Source organism: Trachemys scripta, unplaced genomic scaffold (genome assembly GCF_013100865.1).
Source record: "Trachemys scripta elegans isolate TJP31775 unplaced genomic scaffold, CAS_Tse_1.0 scaffold_28, whole genome shotgun sequence".
Classification (NCBI taxonomy): domain Eukaryota; kingdom Metazoa; phylum Chordata; order Testudines; family Emydidae; genus Trachemys; species Trachemys scripta.
This window is the reverse complement of record NW_023260513.1, coordinates 290,108-312,053: the sequence shown is the minus strand read 5'-3', so window position 1 is coordinate 312,053 and position 21,946 is coordinate 290,108. Positions and strand designations below refer to the sequence as shown.

General features: G+C 56.0%; 1 protein-coding gene across 2 annotated transcripts; it reads left to right on the top strand.

Annotated features, from left to right (window-relative positions):
• Positions 1-4,919: 4,919 nt before the first annotated feature.
• DDR1 (discoidin domain receptor tyrosine kinase 1) lies at positions 4,920-20,984 on the top strand. 2 transcript variants are annotated; one of them, XM_034757548.1, is made up of 17 exons: positions 4,920-5,080; positions 7,233-7,335; positions 7,696-7,924; positions 8,725-8,872; positions 8,974-9,076; positions 9,862-10,048; positions 10,245-10,491; positions 11,236-11,394; positions 11,510-11,673; positions 12,016-12,214; positions 14,077-14,187; positions 14,904-15,142; positions 15,915-16,042; positions 16,672-16,872; positions 17,113-17,347; positions 18,152-18,301; positions 19,320-20,984. In XM_034757548.1, exons 1-17 carry the CDS (start codon positions 5,005-5,007, stop codon positions 19,458-19,460), a joined length of 2,820 nt encoding a protein of 939 aa, XP_034613439.1. In that variant the 5' UTR covers positions 4,920-5,004; the 3' UTR covers positions 19,461-20,984. The 2 variants fall into 2 exon arrangements, with proteins under 2 accessions (XP_034613439.1, XP_034613440.1); XM_034757549.1 differs by lacking the exon at positions 14,077-14,187 and having other exon boundaries at positions 4,922-5,080.
• Positions 20,985-21,946: the final 962 nt, after the last annotated feature.

The window sequence follows — 21,946 nt, the reverse complement described above, 5'->3', positions numbered from 1 at the left end:
CTGGGGATTTGGGGAAGGGGCGGAGTTGAGGCGGGGCCGGGGGTGGGGTAAGAAAAAAACGGGGGCAGCCAAAATTGTTTTTGCTTGGGGCTGCAAAAATCCTAGAGCCGGCCCTGCACAGGAGAGATGGAGGGAGCCGGGCAGACTACCCTGTTGCCCAGTGGTTCGGGCACTCCCTGGAGAGGTGGCGGAGTTCAGTTCAAATCCTGTCACACAGAGCAGGGAATCGAACCTGGGTCTCCCAGCTGGGTGCTGTAATGACCAGGCTAAAAGCTATGTGGGAGATTCTCCGCCCCACCCGGCGGAGGCCACCAAGAGGGGGTTTGCAGCTGAGATGGTCGAGCGGCGCTAGACGCCTCCCTGCAGCCTGGACTTTGTCACCTGTCTTGGGGAGAGGGGCGGGGATTAGGCCACATCCCTCCAGTCGGCATCTCCCATTGGATAGTTCAGGCTGCTTCCCGCCTAGCCTACATTCCGTTGTGAATCTGGCCCTTAGATGCTTCGTGGCTCAGTTTTCCCATCCGTAGAATGGGGATAAGAGCATTGCCTGCCGTACAGGGGTTTGTGGAGGATAAATCCACAAGTTTGTGAAATGAACAAGAACTACTGATGAAAAGGGCTGTCTAAGAGCTAGGTATTCTAATTACATATCAACACCCACCCGCAATCGACAGTATCGGCAATTAGACACGATATTTTATTGTTACAATCTGCATATTCATCTGTGGCCAACAATGAATATGATCAGCAACTACACTTTTATTATAATCATTTAATGATTTATTATAATGGGAAATCAGCTATTAAGTAGTATAACTATTCTTATTAGCAAGGACATCTTTGATTGGTTTTTGCCAATTAGCGTTTAGTACATTGATGTTGTATATCAGCTAGTGGTCGATAATTACTAAATATCACATTGTTGTTATAACTGGAATTAGCAAATAGCCATTCTATATTTGTCACTATTTGCTCTTAGAAGCATTTATTCGTGCCAGGCAAAATTCTGACTCTAGTGTGAATCCGGAGTGACCTCAATGCAGTCAGAGCCGGCTTCTGATCTCAGTGACCCCAGAGTGAATCCGGCATGACCCCATTGGGCTGGGTGTGGGGTGGTACCTAAGCAGGGTGGGGGAGATATCCGGTGGGAATGGCTGAGACGGACTTTAGAACAGGACAGAGATTGGTATGTTTGGATGGAGTTGCTGGTAGCTGATCTGGTTCTGGGGTTAGAGTCAGACTTTGATCCCCAATTTTCTTTCTTTCTTTCTCCACCTGCCTCCTGTCTGAACCCCAGTACCACAACTTGAATTGGGGGCGGGGGGTAGAGTTTGACCGTTCCCATGCAGTGATTGGCTGGGTAGCGTGCCACCTGCCGGGCAAAGGTGTATTACACTGGGAGAGGGACTTGTGGGTTTTGGGGGGTGCTGGCATGCATCGGAGGCAGAGCTCGAGAGGTGTGCGCATAGGGTGATCCAAAAGCAAGTGTGGAAAATCGGGATGAGGTGTGTGGGAGGGAATAGGCACCTATATAAGACAAAGCCGTGAATATCGGGACGATCCCAATACAGTATGGTTGGGACATCCGGTCACCCTGTGTCTGTGCCTGGCCTGGTCTCTGTGCTTTCAGGCTGGTTGGGAATTTTCTGACAAAACGTTTCTTTCCCCACTGCCAAAAAATGTTGATTCATTCAAGCTGATCCCGCCTGACTGGAAAACGTGGGGAATTTTGTTCCCGAAACTTTCCAAACCTCCGGTGTTGGTATTTTTGGAATGAAAAGTGTCTTTTTTTTGCCGGCGAGAAACAACTTGTTGCTTTTAAAACTGAACTCAGCAGAAAGTAAAGAGTGGTTGGACTGGGAACAAAATGTTTGGATGATTTCCACTCCCCCAGCCTGACATTTTTCTTTTCTTTGTTCCCAATTCTATTTTAGTTTTGAAATTTGGACTTTCTGTCCCGATTCGGGACGGGAAAATCGGTCAGAATCTCAGGGTTGGGTTTGTTTTTTGCGTGAGGAGGGGAAACCAGGATAAGAAAAAAGCCCTTTTGTGCGTGTGTCTGTGCGGCCCCACTGAGCACATTGGCCTGTCTTGCTCGAGCGCTAGCCAGGGCGCTGACTCGCAGCCAGGAGAGTTTTGCTGAAGGTTAATGAGATGCCAGAGGTTGTGTTTGCAGGAGCTGTTCAGGGAGGGTGGGGGCGTGTGTGGACCCACCTGCTTCCCCATGTGCACAGTCTAGCACAGGTTGAGTACACGCGCCCTGCCCCCACCAGTGTCTAGGCTTCTCCCCCCCCCCAAACCGCAACCAGCCAGGCCATTGTGCTGGGTCTGAATAGAGCCGGGGAAGCGTGGGCAGCATGGCAATGAGATGGGGGGAGGGGAGACGTAACATGCTGCTCACGGCCCCACAGGGCGCGCTCAGGCCCACGGTCCCACCCGCACAGAGCATTGCAACCACACAGACACTCCCCCACACATCCAGCCCCCTGCTCTAACCAATGGGCACCACTCCCTTCCCAGTGCCAAGGAGAGAATCCAGGTGTCCTGGCTCCCAGCCCCCCCTTGCTGTAACCCCCAGACCCCGCTCCCCTCCCAGTGCCAGGGAGAGAACCCAGGCATCCTGGCTCCCAGCCCCCCCTGCTGTAACCCGCCAGACGCAGCTCCCCTCCTAGTGCCAGGGAGAGAACCCAGGTGTCCTGGCTCCCAGCCCCCCCGTGCTCTAACCACTAGCCCCCACTCCCCTTCCAAAGTCGGGGAGAGAATCCAAGAGTCCTGACAAGAAATCGCTGAAGTTGGGCAAGTCGCCTGCAGGCCCCTTAACCCTCCCCTGCTGTCTGCTGTGTCACCGTGGCTGCGCGCCCCACATACCCAGCTGCCTCTGACATTCAGTCAGGCAGCCAGCGGAAAATGCCTTATGTTGTAACTGCATTTGCATTTGCTTGGGAACCACCCAAGCCAATCGCTCGCCCTGGGCCCAGATCAGAGCCGGCACCCCCTAGAGGGGACAGGCCCCGGGCCCTATTCCCTGTGCCCCTGAGCCAACCAGTCCCCGCCCTGGGGCCGGATGGGAGCTGGCACCCCCTAGAGGGGACAGGCCCCTGCCCCATTCCCCGCCCCCCTGGCAGAGGGGTGTGTGTGTGTGTGTGTGGGGGGGTGTCTAATCTGGTGCCCTTGGCAACTGGAAGGTCCTTGACTTGCTCCGCCAGCATCTGAGGCTGGTGACCCGGTGACCTCCTCGGGCCCCTGGGCTCCAGGAGAAAAGGAAACTAATTGAACGGAGTCCAGGGCGAGGAATGCCAGCGATGTGCCAGGAATGTGAGGCAGCCGCGAGCAACGCACCAGCCCGCACAGTGTCCTGCGTGAGAGACACACTGCCCTGCGGTGCCCCCCACTCCCGACCCGCAGCCCCCCGCTAGCCCCGCCCTGCCGTGCCCCCCCCCCCCCGCCCCGCGGCCCCCGGCTAGCCCTGCCCTGCGGTGCCCCTCACTCCCGACCCGCGGCCCCCCGCTAGCCCTGCCCTGCCGTGCCTCTCACTCCCGACCCGCGGCCCCCTTTGGCCTTTGCAGGTAGTTGTGCCGGAATCCAGCGCCTGTCTAATGTTCAGGAATCTCCCCCCACACTTCTGGGTGGGAGCCCCTCCAGCCCCTGTGTGGGACCCAGCCTGGCTTTGAGCAGCTTCAGTAGCCCGCTCTGGGGATCAGCCCCATTCGTGGGTACAAAGGGAACCACCCTCCATGCCCTGATTCCTCCCCTCCCCGTCCAACTTGGCACCAGCTCCCCCTGCCCCCAGCCTGTCAGCTGCTGTTTACCAGGGCAAGAGACAGGCAGCTGTTGGGAGGGACATTCCAGCAATGCGTTGTCGGAGCAGCTGGCCTGGGGCGCCCCACACCCACACAGCCTCCCCTCTGCAGCCAGGGGGCTCCTGCTGCTGGGAAAGGGGGTTGGTTGGGGCGCTGGGCTGCAGGGAATGGGGCTCACTAGGGGGCGCTGGACTGTGGGGAGCGGGTGGGAATCAGCAGGGGGCGCTGGGCTGTGGGGAGTGGGGCAGGGGGGCAGCAGGGGGCGCTGGCCTGCAGGGAGCGGGGCAGGGGGGCTCAGCAGGGGGCGCTGGGCTGTAGGGAGCGGGGCAGGGGTGGTACTGGTGGAGGTCCCATTTTTCCCCCCAAGGTCCTGACTCCTTAATAGAGTCCAGGCGTGAACCCCGGTGTCCTGGTCAAATCCCAGTGGGGGTGAGGATCCCATTCATCCACGGGAACTTCCCCGCAGTGCCAAGCGGAGTTGGGAGTCACTTCCTGTCCTAAACAGCTCTGCTGGGGTGTGTGTGTAGGGGGTTGTGTAGCAGGGTGTGTGGGTGTGTATGTAGTAGTTCATGTGGGAGAGGGGAGGCAGTGGTGTCCGTGCATGTGTGTGTGTTGGGGGGTCAGTGGTGTCTGTGCATGGGGGGCGGGATCAGTGGTGTCTGTGAATGGAAGGTGGGGGCAGTGGTGTCCATGCAGGCACGTGTGTGTATCCCGCTGCCTGTTCACTCCTCCGCCCGTCGTTGTGCCGGGGAAGTGCTGACAATCGCAGGAAGCCGCGATGCCCTGGCTCCACAGCGTGTGTTACTCAGCCCTTGGGGATTCCTAGTGCGGGGACCTGCAGGAAACATCCCTAGCTGGGGAGGGGCAGGATATCCCATTCATCAGCTTCCCCGACCCTCTGCCACAGCCCAGAGCTGGCTGCATCTTAGTTCTGGGCAAACCTTCCCTTTGCCGGGCTGTTCTGGGTGGCTGTTCCCCAGTCGCCCCACCCCAGAAGCAGCTGCATCTCAGTGCCGGGCGAGCCATCCTGGAGCAGCATCGCTGTGTGGCGGGTAACCCAGCTGTTCCGCCCCAGAGGTGGCTGCATCTTGGTGCCGGGGTGAGCGGTTCCCACTGAACTGACCCGGCTTTCTCCTTTCTGCAGGCATGAAGACCCTGTTGCCAGCCTAACCTGGCCTGAGGGGCTGAGACCAGGTGGAGCACGATGAGACCCATAATCCTTTGCAGTTTCCTCTTGGCGTCTGTCCAGGCATCGGAACTGGAGGGGCACTTTGATCTAGGTATCTCTAGGAGAAACCGGCCAGGGGGGCGGGGGGTTGTGTTTGTGTGTGGAGGGGGGCTTGTGCAAAGGGGCTTGTGTTCAGCTAGTGCCGTGGCGGGGATGGGGGGAGGAGCAGGGATGGAGAAATGGAAGAATGAAGGAAGGAAGGAAGGAAGGAGTGAACGAAGGGATGAAAGGAGCAATAAGAGAACGGAGGGGTGAAAGATTGAACGACAGTGGAAAGGCCAGAGGGGGGAGAGGCGTGGCTGATGGGAGGGAGAGGGAAGAATGAGGCGGAGCAGGGGATGGGGTGCAAGTGGGGGATGGGGTGCAGGGCGCAGAGGATGTGAGGGACACCGGAGAGGGGGTGCTGGGTATGGGGGATGGGTTGGGGAACGGGTGCTGCAGGAGGAGTAGGGTGGGGGGGAAATGGGATGGGGATTGGGGTGGGGGATGGGGGTGAGCAGGGGAGGGGGTGCTGGATGCGGGGGATGAGTTGGGAGCAGGGGGGAGCGGGGGGGGAGGGGGTGGGGAGGAGCAGGGGAGGGGGTGCTGGGTGTGGAGGACTCTGTATGTTCTGTACATGCTAATGCACACGCACGAATATGCTCTGTACATACTAAGGCACAGAACAGATCTGATTCCCACCAGCAGGGGGCAGTCACACACACAGAGTGAGAAATGCCCTGCGGCTCCTCAGCCCCCCTGGGTGTCCCCCCAATTCCTCACCCTGGGCATGGGTGAGAGCCCCCCCCGCCCGGCCTAGACTCAGGTCCCTCCCTGCCCCTCCAGCTGTGCCCCGGGCGAGGAGAGTAGTTCTGGGGTGTCGGGTGCTCCTGGACGGGAGAGGGGGCAGGGCAGGGGTGGGTGGGCAAGGGGCTACGGGCTGCATGAGCCAGGAATGGAGGGGAGGGGAGGGGAGAGGTGAGTGGGGATGGGAGGGGGAGGGGGGAATGTGGGAAGGCAGGGGAGGGGAGAGTGGGGAAGGGAGGGGAGGGGTGAGTGAGGAAAGAAGGGGAGTGGGGAAGGGGGGAGAGGGGAGGGAAGGGGTGTGTGGGGAAGGCAGGGGAGGGAGGAATGTGGAAGGGAGGGGTGAGTGGGGAAGGGGGAAGAGGTGAGTATGGAAGGGAGGGGAGGGGTGAGTGGGGGTGTGGAGGGCAGGGGAGGGGGGAGAGGGGAGGGGAGGTGGGAGTGTGGAAGGGAGGGCTGAGGTGAGTGTGAAAGCAGGAGGACAGAGCCATGGCCAAGTGGCTTGGCTTGTGTGTGGGGCTGGGGCGCCCCCTGGTGGCCGGATTGGGGCTTTCCCCTTTCTCCTCCCCCTCCCGCTGCTAGAAGACCCATCACCCCCCTGCCCCCGGGGTCCGGGGGGGCAGCGTTCCCCCCCCCCCCCCCCCCGGTCTCTGCCTCGGGCTATGGGGGAACGGCTAGGGCTGGGGGCAGTGGAGGGGGGTAGGTAAGGGGACTGGAGGATGGGGTGGGAGGAGGGGTATAGGGTCATGTGGACGTGATGAATAAGGTCTGGGGGGAATGTAGAGGAGATGGCTGCCTTATAGGGACATGTGTGGGGCGTTGGTGAGGTGTATAGGGGCTGGATGCGCTATATGGGCCAGGTAGAGTGAACATATAGGGGCTGGGTGAGTTATAGAGGCAGGCGAGCTATGGATGAGCTTATAGGGGCTGGGTGGGCTATAGGGGATGTATAGGGCCCAGGTGTGCTATAGGGGATGTATCGGGCCCAGGTGGGCTATTAGGATTTATTGGGGCTGGGGGGACTATAGGGGGTATATAGGGATTATAGGGGGTGTATTGGGGCCAGGTGAGCTAGAGGGACTAAGTGGACTATCAGGGTGTATAGGTTCTTGGTGGACTATAGGGGGTATATAGGGCCCAGGTGGACTATCAGGGTTGTGTTGTGACTGGGTGGGCTATAGGGGGTGTATAGGGGCTGGATGGGTTATAGGGGCTGGGTGGGCTATAGGGGTGTATAGGGGCTGGATGAGTTATAGGGGGTGTATAGGGGCTGGATGGGTTATAGGGGCTGTGTGGGCTATAGGGGGTGTATAGGGGCTGGATGGGTTATAGGGGCTGGGTGGGCTCTAGGGGGTGTATAGGGGCTGGATGGGCTCTAGGGGGTGTATAGGAGCCACTCTCCATTCGCTCTCTCTCTGCAGCCAAGTGTCGCTACGCGCTGGGCATGCAGGATCGAACCATCCCTGACGAGGATCTATCTGCCTCGAGTGCCTGGTCTGACTCCACGGCCGCCAAGCACAGCCGGTGAGAGCCCCCCCCCTCCCCCACTATGATAAGTCTCAGCCCTCCAGGGAGACCCTACAATAACAAACCAGCCCCAGATCTCCTGAGAGACCCTACAATAACAAAGCAGCCCTGGTCCTTATCAAAGATGCTATGATAACAAATGGGCCTATGTAGGACTGCGAGGCAACCCACAATAACAACCCAGCCCCAAATCTTATGAGAGACCCTACAATAATAACCCACCTTCAGATCTTATGAGAGACCCTACAGTAACAAACTTGCCCAGGCAGCCCCAGCATTTCCGAGAGACCCTACAATAACACTGGGGCTAACCCCCCCGTGTGTGTCATGTCCCGTCCCCCCTTCCCTCGAGCGCAGGCTGGACACGAGTGACGGGGACGGGGCGTGGTGCCCGGCGGGGCCCGTTTATCCCAACGATGCCGAGTTCCTGGAGGTCGACCTGCGGCGCCTGCACTTCCTGACCCTGGTGGGCACCCAGGGCCGCCACGCGGGGGGCCACGGCAAGGAGTTTGCCCGGACCTACCGCCTCCACTACAGCCGCGACCGGCGGCACTGGCTCGCCTGGAAGGACCGCTGGGGCAACGAGGTACAGGGAGGACGCGGGGAGGGGGGAAGGGGACAGACCGCTGGGGCAGCAGGATGTGGGGGGAGGAGCAGAGGGGAAGGGGAGGGAGTTGGGGACGGGGGGTGGTTGAAGGGATGGAGGAAGAGGGGGTTTAGAGTGTGGGGACGGGGCAGTGGCAGGAGAGGGGGCAATGTAGGGTGGGGGGCGGTGAGTTAGGGAAGGTAGGTTTCATGCCGAGGCTCTGTCATGCTGGACTTCCCCCTTCCATCACCACCCCCTGTGACATCATAATTGTCTCCCTGTGATGTCACAGCTCCACGTGACATGATTGTCTGTGACCTCATGACCCTCTGTGAGGTCTCCTCAATGCGACTTTGACATCATGACCCCATTGTGACATCGTGACTTGTCTGTAACACCACAGCCCCTTGTGTGTGACATCACGACTGCCTGTGACATCAGTCATCTCTGTGATGTCATCGCCCCTTCAGACATAGTCTTTGCCCACCTGCCTGTGACATCCTCATGCCATGTGACTCTGATGACACCGGTGGTGGGGGTCACAATGTTACAGGGCTCATAAGGTTACCGCAAGAGCGTGATGACATTACTCTAGGCTGTGATGTCACAATCAGACAAAGATGACATCAAATGGGGGGGAGAAGGGTTGCAACACCATGGTGTCCTGTGATGTTGCGCTGTGATGTGATAGGGCCCAGGGCTGTGATGTCTGGCAGTGGGGGAGGTCCCAGCAGGGTGGGTGGGGCTGGCGCGAGGAGCGGGACTCCGGCTCCGGGAGTGATTAACCCCTCCCTGCCCAGGTGATATCTGGGAACGAGAACACCAACGAGGTGGTACTGAAGGACCTGGGGCCGCCCATCATCGCCCGCTACGTGCGCTTCTACCCACGCGCTGACCGCGTCATGAGCGTCTGCCTCCGCGTGGAGCTGTACGGCTGCATCTGGCGCGGTGAGGTTCCCGGCCCCCCCACCCCCTACTTCGCTCTACCCTCCCCCCCATCGTGTGGGTCCCGGAGGCTGATGCACGTCCCTCTGTGTCTCCTCCTGCAGACGGGCTGCAGTCCTATACCGCCCCCCTGGGCCAGACCATGGCCCTCCAGCCGGAGCCTGTCTACCTCAACGACTCCACCTATGACGGCTACAGTGTCAGCAAGTGAGTTCTTACCACCCCCATACCCTTCTCCCAGCCCCGGTCCCCCACCCTACTCCACACCCTACTCCACTCTCTGCTGACCCTGCCACCCTTGTCCCCTAGCCCCCATCCCCCTGAGCCCCATGTCCACCCTGGTGAACCCCCCCAACTCCTAAACAAACACTCCACCGTCCCTGACCTCCCTGCCTAGTCCCCTAAACAATCCCCTTCCCCCTCAGCTAGATCTGAGAATGGGTGAGTAAATGGATAGGTAGGTCCGAGAATGAGTGGATGGATGGATCTGACAAGGTAGAACTGAAGATGGTTTGACAGATGAATGGAGAGATAGATCTGATGATGGATGGATGGATAGATCAAAAGATGGATGGATCTGGTGGGTGAGTAGATGGATGGATGGGTGGGTGAATCTGGTGGGCGGATGGATTAACCAGAAGATGGATGGATCTGGTAGGCGAATGGATAGACTGGAAGATGGATAGATCTGATGGATCTGGTGGGCAGATGGATGGAAGGGGGGAATCTGGTGGGTGGATGGATAGACTGGAAGACAGGTGGATCGGCCTCTCCTGTAGGTTCCCGTTCCTGTTCCCCAGTGTACCAGCCTGATACACTGGTCTCCCCCATCTCACTCCCCCAGTGCAAGAACCCAGAAGTCCCAGCCAGTGCCCCTCCTATGGGTCTGGAGGGGCCCCTGGGGCCATCTCCCTCCCAGTGCAGCACCTGACTCAGGGCGGGTGGAGAGCTGGCATTACCCCTGTCCATGGTGCTATGTCTCCTCCTGGCAGGCTGCAGTTCGGGGGGCTGGGGCAGCTGACGGATGGCGTGGTGGGGCTGGATGACTTCACCCAGACTAAGGAGCTGCGGGTCTGGCCGGGCTACGACTACGTGGGCTGGAGAAATGACTCCTTCCCCAAAGGCTACCTGGAGATGGAGTTTGAGTTCGACAGCCTGCGGGTGTTCACTTACATGAAGGTACCATCCGGACCCAGGACAAAGACTGTCTGGTTCTGGGGAATGGGGTAGGGGGCCTGTCCCCTCTAGGGGGTGCTGGCTCCCATCCAGCCCCAGGGTGGAAGTACTGGCTGGCTCAAGGGTGCGGGAATGGGGGAATTTGCCCTCTATGGGGCACTGGCATCCTCTCCACGGCTGACCCTCCTTCTTCCCCCAGATCTACTGCAATAACATGCACACGCGGGGGGTGAGCATATTCCGGCAGGTGGATTGCAGGTTCAAACGCAGCCTCCCCACGGCCTGGGAGCCCGAACTTGTCTCCCATGAGCTGGCTGTGGACGTCAAGGACCCCAGTGCCCGGTCAGTCACCGTGCCCCTTGAGGGGCACCTCGGGCGTTTCCTGCAATGCCACTTCCATTTCTCCGGCACTTGGATGCTCTTCAGTGAGATCGCCTTCCTCTCGGGTGAGTTGGGTTCCTTCGCTCGTTAGCTAGCTAATCCATTACTCAATTAGGTTGTTAGCTCGTTTGTTCATTCAGGGTCGTTGGATAATTTTTTTGTAGGTTCCCTCATTATTTATTTAATTAATTCTTTCATTAATTAGTCAGTTCTTTCGTGCGCTTGTCTTTCCTTTGTCAATTTTTTGGTGTTTTTCTTCATTAGTTGGTTAGTTCGCAGGTTGGCTGGCTGATGGTTGGTTGGCTTGTTGCTGGTTGATTGGTTGTCTGGTTTATTTTGCTGGTTGGTCGGCTAGTTCATTGGTTAGCTGTTTGGTAAGTTTATTGATTGGCTTCTTGGTTGGCTGGTTAGTTTAGTTCATTTGTTGGGTTCATTGGCTGGTCTGTTCCTTAATGAAATGGTTGGTTGGCTTGTGCTTTGGTTGGTTGGTTATTGCATTGTTTAATGTGTTGTTTACTTTGGTTCGTTTGTGGTGGGTTGGATGGTTGGTGGGTTAGTGGTTGATTAGTTCTCTGTTTGGTGGGTTAGTTAGTTGGTTGGTTGCATTGATTCGTGCGTTGTTTTGTTGGTTCGTTAGCTCTTTTTTTTTGTTCTTTCGTTTGCTAGTTCTCTCACTCATTAATTAGTTGGTTCTTGTTGTTCATTAACTCATTGGTTCTTCTTTTCCCCCCTCTCATTCTTTAATGAGTGTGTTGCTGAGTTCATTCTTTCATTTGCCCTCCATTCATCCGCTGCTTCTCTTTCCCCAGATGTGGTGGACGACGGGTCCGTTTCTGGAACAAGCCACTGGCCCCCGATGGCTGGCCCCCGGCCCTCGGGCAGGGGTGCTGCAGCCCCCCGTGTGCTGGAAGACCCTGGCTCCACCCTTCACAGAGACACTGGGGTCACATCCAACCTCACACTCCAGGGTAAGCCACTCGGCAAGGGGTGGGACAGTGCATGGGGTTACTGTGGCCTTCTTCCCTGGGATCCACCCATTGCGAGGCTGGTCCCAAAGCTTCTCCTTGTCTCTGTCCATTTCAGACCTCGAGGTCCAAGGAGACTCTAAATCTGGCCAGCCAATCGCCAAGGATGATAACAGCAATACCTCCATTCTGATTGGCTGCCTGGTGGCCATTATCCTGCTGCTATTGGTCGTCATCTTCCTCATACTTTGGAGGCAATATTGGAAAAAGATCCTGGGGAAAGTAAGTGAGATGGGGCCAGGGGGGCTGCAGGTCGGGACTGAGGGGCACTGGCAGAGCTGTGTAGGGATGTGAGTGTGTGTTATATTTGCCATTGGGTGGCATTACAGAGCATATACCTATACATTCCTTAACATGCGTGCTGCTCTATATCTCGGGGGGCAGACATGAATCAGAACACCTGGGTTCTGGCCAAGCTCTGGAGGTTGGGATTGGGGTCTAGTGGGTTACAGCAGCAGGGGCTGGGACCCCCGGACTCCTGGGTTCATTCCTAACCCTTGGGGAGAGAGTGGGGTATTGTGGTCAGTGCAGGGGCTGGTGTGATCTCCCTGCCGCCCCTCTCAGGCCCAGCGGCGAATCTCCGACGACGACCTGACCGTGCACTTGTCGGTCCCGGGCGACACCATCGTCATCAACAACACGATGGGCTCCCAACGCCACTCGAATCGCTACGAGCGCATCCACTCGGGGGAGACCGAGTATCAGGAGCCCAGCCGTGCCCGCATGAAATTGCCCGAGCTGCCCCATGGTGCCGAGAACTCCGGTGAGGGGCAGGGGATCGGAGGGACCCACCAGCTATGCTGTGGGGAGAAAGGATCCATCCAAGCATGGAGAGCCAAGGCCAAGGGGACTGGGTGGAACAGGATGGTAGAAGGAAGGGGTGGGAGAAAGAGGTGGATGGGTTGACAGGCAGATAGACAGATGGATGGACAGACAAATGGATTGATGGAGAGATGGACAGGTGGGTAGGTGGTTGGATGGATGGACGGACAGGCGGATGGTTGTATGGATTGACAGGTGGATGGATAGGTGGACAGACGGGAAAATGTGCAGATGGATGACCATATGAGTGGATGGATGGATAGACTGACAAGAGGATGAAGGGATAGATAGATGGCTAGACAAATAGACAGATAGATGGCTGGATGGTGGCCAGGTGGATGAAGGGACTGATAGATGGATGGACAAATAGGTGGATGGATGGATGATGACCACATCGATGGATGGACTGACAGGTGGATGAAAGGATGGATGGATGGATAAATGGGTGGGTGGATGGATGGATGGATAGGGGGTTCCAAAGAGGATGGAGCTCGGCTGTTCTCAGTGGTGGCAGATGACAGAACAAGGAGCAATGGTCTCAAGTTGCAGTGGGGGAGGTCTAGGTTGGATATTAGGAAACACTATTTCACTAGGAGGGTCGTGAAGCACTGGAATGCGTTACCTAGGGAGGTGGTGGAGTCTCCTTCCTTGGAGGTTTTTAAGGCCTGGCTTGACAAAGCCCTGGCTGGGATGATTTAGTTGGGAATTGGTCCTGCTTTGAGCAGGGGGTTGGACTAGATGACCTCTTGAGGTCCCTTCCAACCCTGATATTCTATGATTCTATGATGATGGACAGGTGGATGAAGGGATGGAAAGATGGCTGGACAAATAGACAGATAGATGGCTGGATGATGGACAGGTGGATGAAGGGATGGATAGATGGATGGGCAAATAGGTGGATGGATGGATGGATGATGACCGGATGGATGGATGGACTGACAGGTGGATGAAGGGATGGATGGATAAATAGGTGGAGGGCTGGATGATGGACAGGTGGATGAAGGGATGGAGAGATGGATGGATGGACATATAGACAGATGGACAGTTGGAAGGATGAAGCAATAGATGGATTGACTGACGGATCGAGGGAGAAATAGAGAAGTGGGTAGGACAGGGAGGGAAGGAAAGGCAGAGACAGAGAGGTGGAGAGATGCAGGGATTTCAGGGGGTGGAGGAAGAAGAAAGAGCAGGAACGAGAGAGAGAGTGGGGCATGGAGAGTGTGAATGGGGAAGGGCCAGATGGAGGAAAGGAAGCCTATGGCACAGAACAGGAGGGCTGCAGTAAGGGGGACAGAGAAAGCCAGGAAGGAAAGATGAAAGGAGGGGAAAATCTGGGGTGGGCAGAGAGATGGAAGGGGGAGACGGCTTCCTCCCATGCCCCCTTCTCTGGTGCTGCCCCTCCGCCCTCAGCTGCAGATTTGGGACTCCCCTCCCCCATCCTGCTGTGTTTACCCCTCCCATCTCATCCTGTGTGTCCTCCCCCATTCATGGCCACAGAGAGTGACTGATGCCCAGCTCTGGGAGGGAAGTGGGGTCTAGTGGTTAGAGCCAGGGGGCTGGGAGCCAGGACTCCTGGGTTCTATTGCCCCAAAGAAGGGGCCTGCCTTTATTACCCTCATGTGTCAGGCATGTTCATCTCCCTTCCATTGTCTTGGGAAAGATGGGGGCTAAAAGGGGAGGAGCATATGCAGCCCCGCCCCCTTCCCCATGCCCCACCCCTCTCGTGTGCGTCTGTCAGTCTGTTCTCATCCATCCGCTTGTCTCTCCCTCCCATCCTCGCCCCACCTCCCCTTCTCCCGACAGCTCTGCTGCTCAACAACCCGGCCTATCGGCTCTTCCTGGCCACATACGCCCAACCAATGGGAGGGCTCGCTCGCCCGCCAGCCGACGGGGCTAAGCCAATCAACACAGATGGTAAGGAGGGCGCCACCTGGCGGCCCGACCTGGGAGCGCAGCAGCTCATGGGCTGCATTCCTCCGTCCCCCTCTAGGGGGCGCTCTCTGCTTCCCACCTGTCTGACCTTCCACCCTGTCTGCATGTATAACCCAGGTTGGCATTGACCCGTGGCCCTCTGCTCCCATGAACCTCTCTGCTTTGGCTTATGGGACCGGGAGGGGTCGGGGCTTTGATAAGAGATAACATTGTACCTTCAGCTCTGCAGGATTCCTCATCCTGGTGCCAGGATGCAGCTGGCTCTGGGGCGGGGCACGTTCACACATAACAACGCTGCAGAAGGATCCCTCACCTGATATGCAACCGCTTCTGGGCTGGGGCAGCTGTTCATACATGGATCCCTTGTCTGGCATTGAGTTGCGGCTGCTTCTGGGGTGGGGTGGCTGTTTATACAGGGATCCCAGTGCTGAGAGGCAGCCACCTCTGGAGTGGGGTGCTGTTTATACATGGATCCCTCATCTGGCACTGACATGCAGCTGCCTCTGGAATGGGGTGCTGTCTATACATGGATCCCTTGCCTGGTGCTTAGATGCGGCTGCTTCTGGGGTGGGGTGGCTGTTTATACAGGGATCTCACATCCATCACTGAGAGGCAGCCAACTCTTGGATGGGGCATATCAGGGTCTCCCAGCTGACAGGAACGTCCCCGCTAACCCCCGGTCTCTTTGCCCCCCGCAGCCTGCAGCGGTGACTACATGGAACCAGACCCTGCCGGGGCCCAGGCCGTGGCGCAGAACAATGTCCCGCACTACGCCGAGGCAGACATTATCAACCTGCAGGGGGTGACGGGCGGGAACACCTACGCCGTGCCCGCTGTGGCCGTGGACGCGCTGGCCGGCAAGGACATGGCCCTAGGGGAATTCCCCCGGGGGCGTCTCCTCTTCAAGGAGAAGCTAGGGGAGGGGCAGTTTGGAGAGGTGGGTCCCTGAATCTCATGTGCCCCTCTGGCCGTCCCTAGCCCCCGTCCACCATCCCAGCTCTCCGCCTGCTTTCACTTCTGCTCATTCTCCCATTGCATCCTTCGCGTTGTGCTTTCATCCGTTCTTCCAGTCTTCATTCCTTTGGTCCTCCCCTGAGCCTTTCGTTCATTTCTTCTTCCCTTGGTACTTCCATTCTCTTCTTCACTCATTTGTTCATTCTTTCCTTCAGTCAGTAGTTTTTATTTGTTCTTTTGTTTCTTCCTGTGTTTGTTCGTCTGTGCATTCATTTATACGTTCTTTGATCCATTTGTTCCTCCATTCTTTTTCCTCCATTCTTTTGTTCGTTCTTTCATTTGTTCGTTCCTTTGGTTCAGCCTTTCATGTTATTTGATAATTAATTATTTTATTCTCTTCCCTTCTTCATTCTTCTTTCTCTCTATCCATCTGTCTGTTCTCCCTCCAGCCAGCCTTGTCTCTTATTTTCTCTCTCTCCCTTTCACTCTCACCTTCTGTCTATCTCTTTTCCCAACCCCCCTTTGCTTCTGTCTGTCTTTCTCTGTAGACCTGTTTTCCCCTCCACACCTTCCTCCATCTCTTTCCCCATCCCTCTCTCTGCTCTGAGGAAGCGGGGGGACTATTTTATAGGCAGAAGGATCTGGGAGGCCGTGCTGAGTCCAGGGGAGGGTGTATTAGTGGGCGGGTGATGTGGCTGACCCTGCCCGGTATTGATTGGCTGCTGCTGTCTGCCCACCCTACCCCTACCTCCCAGGTGCATCTCTGTGAGATAGAAAGTCCCCAGGATCTGCCCATTCTGGAGTTCCCATTCAACGTGCGCAAGGGACGCCCGCTGCTGGTGGCCGTGAAAATCCTGCGCTCTGATGCAACCAAGAATGCCAGGTGAGTGCACGAGGGGTGCGGGGGGAGGGGGAGAGAGGTGGGGGACGATGCTTGTGCAAATATTGAGCATCTCATTGCACGCGGGGGGAGTGATCGTGGAGACACAGTATCTCCTGCTGTACATGGAGAGTTCCTTGTGAGACCTCAGGCCATCCCTTGTGAGTGCACGAGGAAGGGTACATATGCAAACATGGCATGTCCTGATTCACAAGGAAGGATGCTTCTGCGACCTCAAACCATCTTTTGTGAGTGCACAGGGGAAGGGGGGCAGTTGTGCAAACACAGAACATCCCATTGCCTGAGGTGGATGCTTGTTCCACCTTGGACCATCCACTGTGAGTGCACAAGAAGGGAATGCACGTGCAAACTCAGAACATCCTGTTGTACCAGGGGAGACAGGTGTGTCACCAGAGACCTTCCTTTGCACAACACAGATGATTGTTTCACCATGGCTCACTCATCATGAGTGCACGAGAAGGTAGCTTGTGCCCCCTTAGGCTGTCCCATTGTGAGCGTGCAACAGGGATGCTTGTGCAACACAAGAACGTTGCACGAGGGGGATGCTTGTACAGCCGTGGATTATTCCCTCGTGAATGCACCATGATGAGACCTTTTCCCCCACCCCCAAGGAATGACTTCCTGAAGGAGGTGAAGATCATGTCACGGCTGAAGGACCCCAACATCGTGCGGCTGCTGGGCGTGTGCGTGCGGGACGACCCCCTGTGCATGATCACCGAGTACATGGAGAACGGGGACCTCAACCAGTTTCTCAGCAGCCACGAGCTGGAGGACAAGCTGGGGGGCAGCACCAGCGATGCCCCCACCATCAGGTACCAACCGCATGCCCCCCGGGCAGGCCAAGGAGGCCTAGCCCAGCCAACCCTGCACCCTGGTGTGGGGCTCAGGGTGTGGGATCCAGGGGTCCCGGTGCATGCTGGGAATATCTAATGTTCCCTCCCTTTCTCTACCTCGGTGCATGCTGGGAATATCTCTGACATCCCCTCCTCCTTTGCTCAGCTGCCCCAGTGCATGCTGGGAATCTCTCTGACCTCCCCTCCCCCTCTGTTCAGCTACCCCACGCTGGTCCACGTGGCGGCTCAGATTGCCTCGGGGATGAAGTTTCTGGCCTCTCTCAACTTTGTGCACCGGGACCTGGCCACGCGCAATTGCCTGGTGGGGGAGGGCTTCACCATCAAGATCGCCGACTTCGGCATGAGTCGCAACCTCTACTCGGGGGACTACTACCGCATCCAGGGGCGTGCCGTGCTGCCCATCCGCTGGATGGCCTGGGAGTGCATCCTCATGGTGAGACCCTCCCTGGAGGTGGGGTCTGGTGGAGAGGGGGACCTGGGGAAAGGGGTGGGGCTAGTGGAGGGAGGACTACGCCCGCATCCTGAGCTGCAGTGTGCGGCCCATTTGCTGGATGGCTTGGGAGTGCATCCTCCTAGGGAGAGGAGGCAGGACCTGTTGGGGAGAGGGGCCGGGCCTGGGGGGAGAAGGGAGGAGTGTAGAAGTGGGGAATGGACAGGGAGTGGGCAAAGGGAAAGGGGGGAGTGTGGAAGGGAGAAGGAGGAAGGGAGGGGGAAAGAGAAGTGTGGAAAGGAGAGAAGGTGAAAAGGGTGGAAGAGAGGGAGAAAGTGGAGGGGGAAAGGGAGTGAATGGTATGGGGTGTGCAGAGGTGGCAGGAGAGCAGAGGGGCCTGAGCCGGCTCCCTCCAGCTTCCAATCCACTGGCTCCTGGCAGGAGGTAATTTGTTTTAAACTGTGGGGTGCACCCTGGCAGAGAGGAAGGGCTCCCCACAGTTTGAAAACCTATGTGCTAAATGGCAGAAATATTGGGGCGGGGGGGGGGGAGACAGGGGACATGACCCTCCATGCCCCCCCATGCATCGCCTCTAGGGGGCACAAATATGCTTGCTTACCCTGGGCGCTAAAATGCCTCATTACAGCTCCGAGGTGGAGAGAATTTGGGTAGGGAACGGGGCAGAAGGAGTGGAGGATGGGGCAGAAGGAGGGAGCGGGGAAAGAGGACTGGGATGGGGGGGGTAGGGTTCTGTCTTGGGGTTTCTCCCCTCTCCCCCACCCACACTAACCCTGCCCCCCAATGCAGGGGAAGTTCACCACGGCCAGCGACGTCTGGGCCTTCGGGGTGACACTCTGGGAGGTGCTGATGCTGTGTCAGGAGCAACCCTACAGCGAGCTCACCGACGAGCAGGTCATCGAGAATGCCGGACAGTTCTTCCGGGACCAGGGCGAGCAGGTACCGGAGACAGGGCAATTCTCCCCCCAGGGACGCTGGTTCCCATCCGGCCCCTGGCATTGGAATGGCTGGTTCAGGGGGGAAGGGGAATGGGACACGGGATCTTTCCCCTCTAGGGGGCACTGGCGGCCCTCCGGCTCCAGAGGTGGCTCAGGGAGTGGGAATTGGGCCTGTATCCTCTAGGGGGTCATGACATCCCCCAGGGTACAACCTGGACTGTGGAATCACTGCGCCCCCTTAGCTCCCTAGCTCAGGGGAGCCCCTCCAGACTTTGCCCGCACACAGCCATCAGCATGGGAAGCCGCACCTAGCAAAGTTACACGAATCTTCTCCCAGCCACTCATGAATGGTACACAGGGAGACACCCACAAATCCCCCCAGCCCCAGCCTAGCACCCCAGAACTGTGAGTCTTCTCCCTGCTCCCACACAAACACACAGTTCAATTATTCTTCTCTTTGTCTTCCAAACGATCTTCTGTCCATGTGTTGAGATGGTGATGCAGATGCCATTGTCGTTTATTTTATACCCTCCTCCTCTCCTTGAGGAACACTCCCCACCCGCCCTGCTGGGGTGTAGACAAAGCAATCCCCTGTGTACATGAGGTTCAAAGCATCTCTCAGGTGAATTGTATATTTCTTGCTCGTACCTTCTGGTTCGTGACATTTGGGGTCACGTGCAAGGCCTTTGTTTACAGTCCTTTGTGATTTCTGAGGAGCTAGTCCGTGGGCGTTCCCCAAACTCACAATATGTTTCAGTAACAAACATGTAGCAAAATCTCATAAGTCAGTATACAATGACTCACACAGCTTTTAATGGGACAATGATGTTCAGCAAATTATGACTTTTCAAATGATACCTCACAAGGCATAGTTTGCACAAAATATATCATAACCATATACAAGGGGTGAATATGGAGGTATAGTATGTCACAGGGGTGCCGGCTCTGATCTGGCACCAGGGCGGGACAGCTGGCTGGCTTGTGGGATAGGCATCCACTGACCCTTCTCTGCCCCCCAGATATACCTGTCCCGGCCCCCTGCCTGCCCCCTGGCTCTCTATGAGGTGATGCTGCGCTGCTGGGTCCGCGAGTCCAAGGACCGTCCCTCCTTCCAGCACATCCACCGCTTCCTGTCTGAGGACGCCCTCAATATGGTGTGAGCCAAGCTGAGCAGAGGGGGGGCCAGCCCATGCGGACCCCCAGGCATCAGCTTCTATTCTGCATCTCTCCAGCTACAGCTGTGGGTCGTCTGTGCAGGAGCTTGGGTGGGGAGCTGGATTTGGGAACTGGAAGCTTCTCTACTGGGGTGTCTTAAGGGACATCTGTCCTTGTGTCTGGCCCTACCTCAATCTGTCCATCCCTGGCTGGCCAGCCTGCCTGCCACTTTAGCTAGCTAGCTCACTTCTCTCTCCAGGCATTCCTGACCCTTTCTATTGATCTATTTCTTCTTCTATTCATCCTTTCTTCGTTCTATCTCACTCACACACACACACTCCATATCCCTCTCTCTCTCTCTCTTTCTATCCCCTACTCTCTCTGTCACCATCTCTCATCCCCTCTATGTCTCTCACTCCCTTTTTCCCCATCTACCCTTCCTTGCTCCTTACTCCTCCTTTTACTCTTCCCCTCTGTATCCCTTGGAGGGTTTTTCTTTCCTCCCCACTGCCGTCCTGCAGTGGGGCTGACTCCAAAGGGGATGTGGCAGAACTGGCTTTGGGGGTCAGACTTCTGTATTATTTTTATTTTGCGTGGACTGGACTAACACTGGGGAAAAATAATGCCTTGGTCTCATGGCACTGGGGTGAACTGAACACTGGATGTAGGAGTTGCTACTGACATGGACAGGGGAAGGGAGGGGTGGGGCAAAGGTACGGGACAACAATGAAATGGCCTGGAGGCAACCAGGCCACCCTCAGAGGAGGGAGACTGGTCTAGAGGGGCCCGGTGGTCTGCTCTAACAAAGCAAGAGACACTGTTTGTTCTAACAGTGCCAGATCCCCAGCTGATGCCAATCAACCTCAATGCAACTACTGCTGGTTGATACCAGCTGGGGATCTGGGCATCATTGTTTGTAATTTAATTTTTCCTTCCTCCTGAGACTTGGAGGAAGGAATTGTAGATGCCGTACTGTAGAGTCTGGGGGAGCGAGATTTTCACCGGGGACTAGTGTTTTAGGGTGCATTCATTTTTGTAGAGGGAAAGAGGCACCACGCTAAAGGGCCTTCTCGGAAAATCAAGTGCCTTTAAGGTGCGAAATCACTAATCACTTTGCGAAGTCTTGAGCTGAGCTTCTCAAAGGAAGTGAAGGTGAGTGAAGTGCTCAGAGAAATGAATGAGCTTTGAGCACTAAATTTCCTTAGATTTCTCCAAAATCCCCAGTCATATTTTTGTTTCCAAGGAGTAAATATTGATGACTGTGATATAGATTTAATGATTCGGATGTGTATGTTTTTGTCTCTCTCCACCCACACACAACCCTGTCAAATGCTTTTTATTCATTTTTTAAAAAAATTCCTTGCTAATCTTGGTAGTTTTTTTCTTTTTTACTATTGTTATTTGGAAACGGGATCTGTACATATTTGGCGAGTAGAGAGAAAAAAAAAGATTTTTACACTAATATATAGATTTTTGTTGTTGTTTAGTTGTTTCCTTTTATGTGGTGAATAAAAGCTTTGCATTTTCTATACATGTCTCCTTGAAGTTGCTTTCCTCATCAAAAGTTGTGGGAATTAGGTTGTAAAGTTTTGTCAGACAAACTTGACATTTTTTTTGATGATTTCAAAACATTGACTGTTGTGTATATACACAATGTTGAGAAAGGTAACTCTGTTGACATAATACAATGAGACTTTTGTACCACACAACATCCCAATTAAAAAAAATTAGCACTCTGAAAAGATCAATGCAGCCCACATGAAATGGGTAAAAATTGACATACTGATAAATCTCAAGACGCAGTTTTCAATGGGAAATCATTATTGAATGAGGGGGCGTCTAGTTGGATCTGTTCTGGCACTTACACTGTTCAGTTTGAGGGGGAAATGCGGCCTTCTGTCCCCAAACTACGCCCATGTAAAAAAGTGGGCAGGCATGCCCCCCCCCCCCGATCCCCCCAGTTCTGGCACCCCGCGTTTCAGTAAACAGCCACAAGATTCCAGGTTTGGAAAACCTGCATTATAGTGACAAACTAAACAAGCCCCATCTGTTTAGTTTATCCAGGAGAAGGTTAAGAGGTGATTTGATCATGGTCCACATGGGGTGAAAATTGAGTGCAGGAGGATGTTTAATCTAGTAGACAAAGGTAGAATGAGATTCAATGGCTGCAATTTGAAGCTAGACATATTTAGGCGCTAGGGACACGGTGCCAGGGTGAAGGGGGAAGTGCGGGGATTAGGAGTGCAGGGCTTAGGGGGCAAAGGGAAGGTGGGGAGCCAGGGGCAATGAGGGACACCCACAGGGGCCAGGGCAATGCACACACGGGCTAGGGTGCCAAAAACAAGTTCACCCAGGATGGCATTTTCCCTAAGGCCGGCCCTGACAGAAGGAAAGAAAAGGAACAAATGAGAGTTGCTGCAGGGTGGGGAGACCTGGGTCAGAGCTGGGGAGCAGGCCAGGAACTGGGGAGATGGGGGTGGGGTGGAGAAGA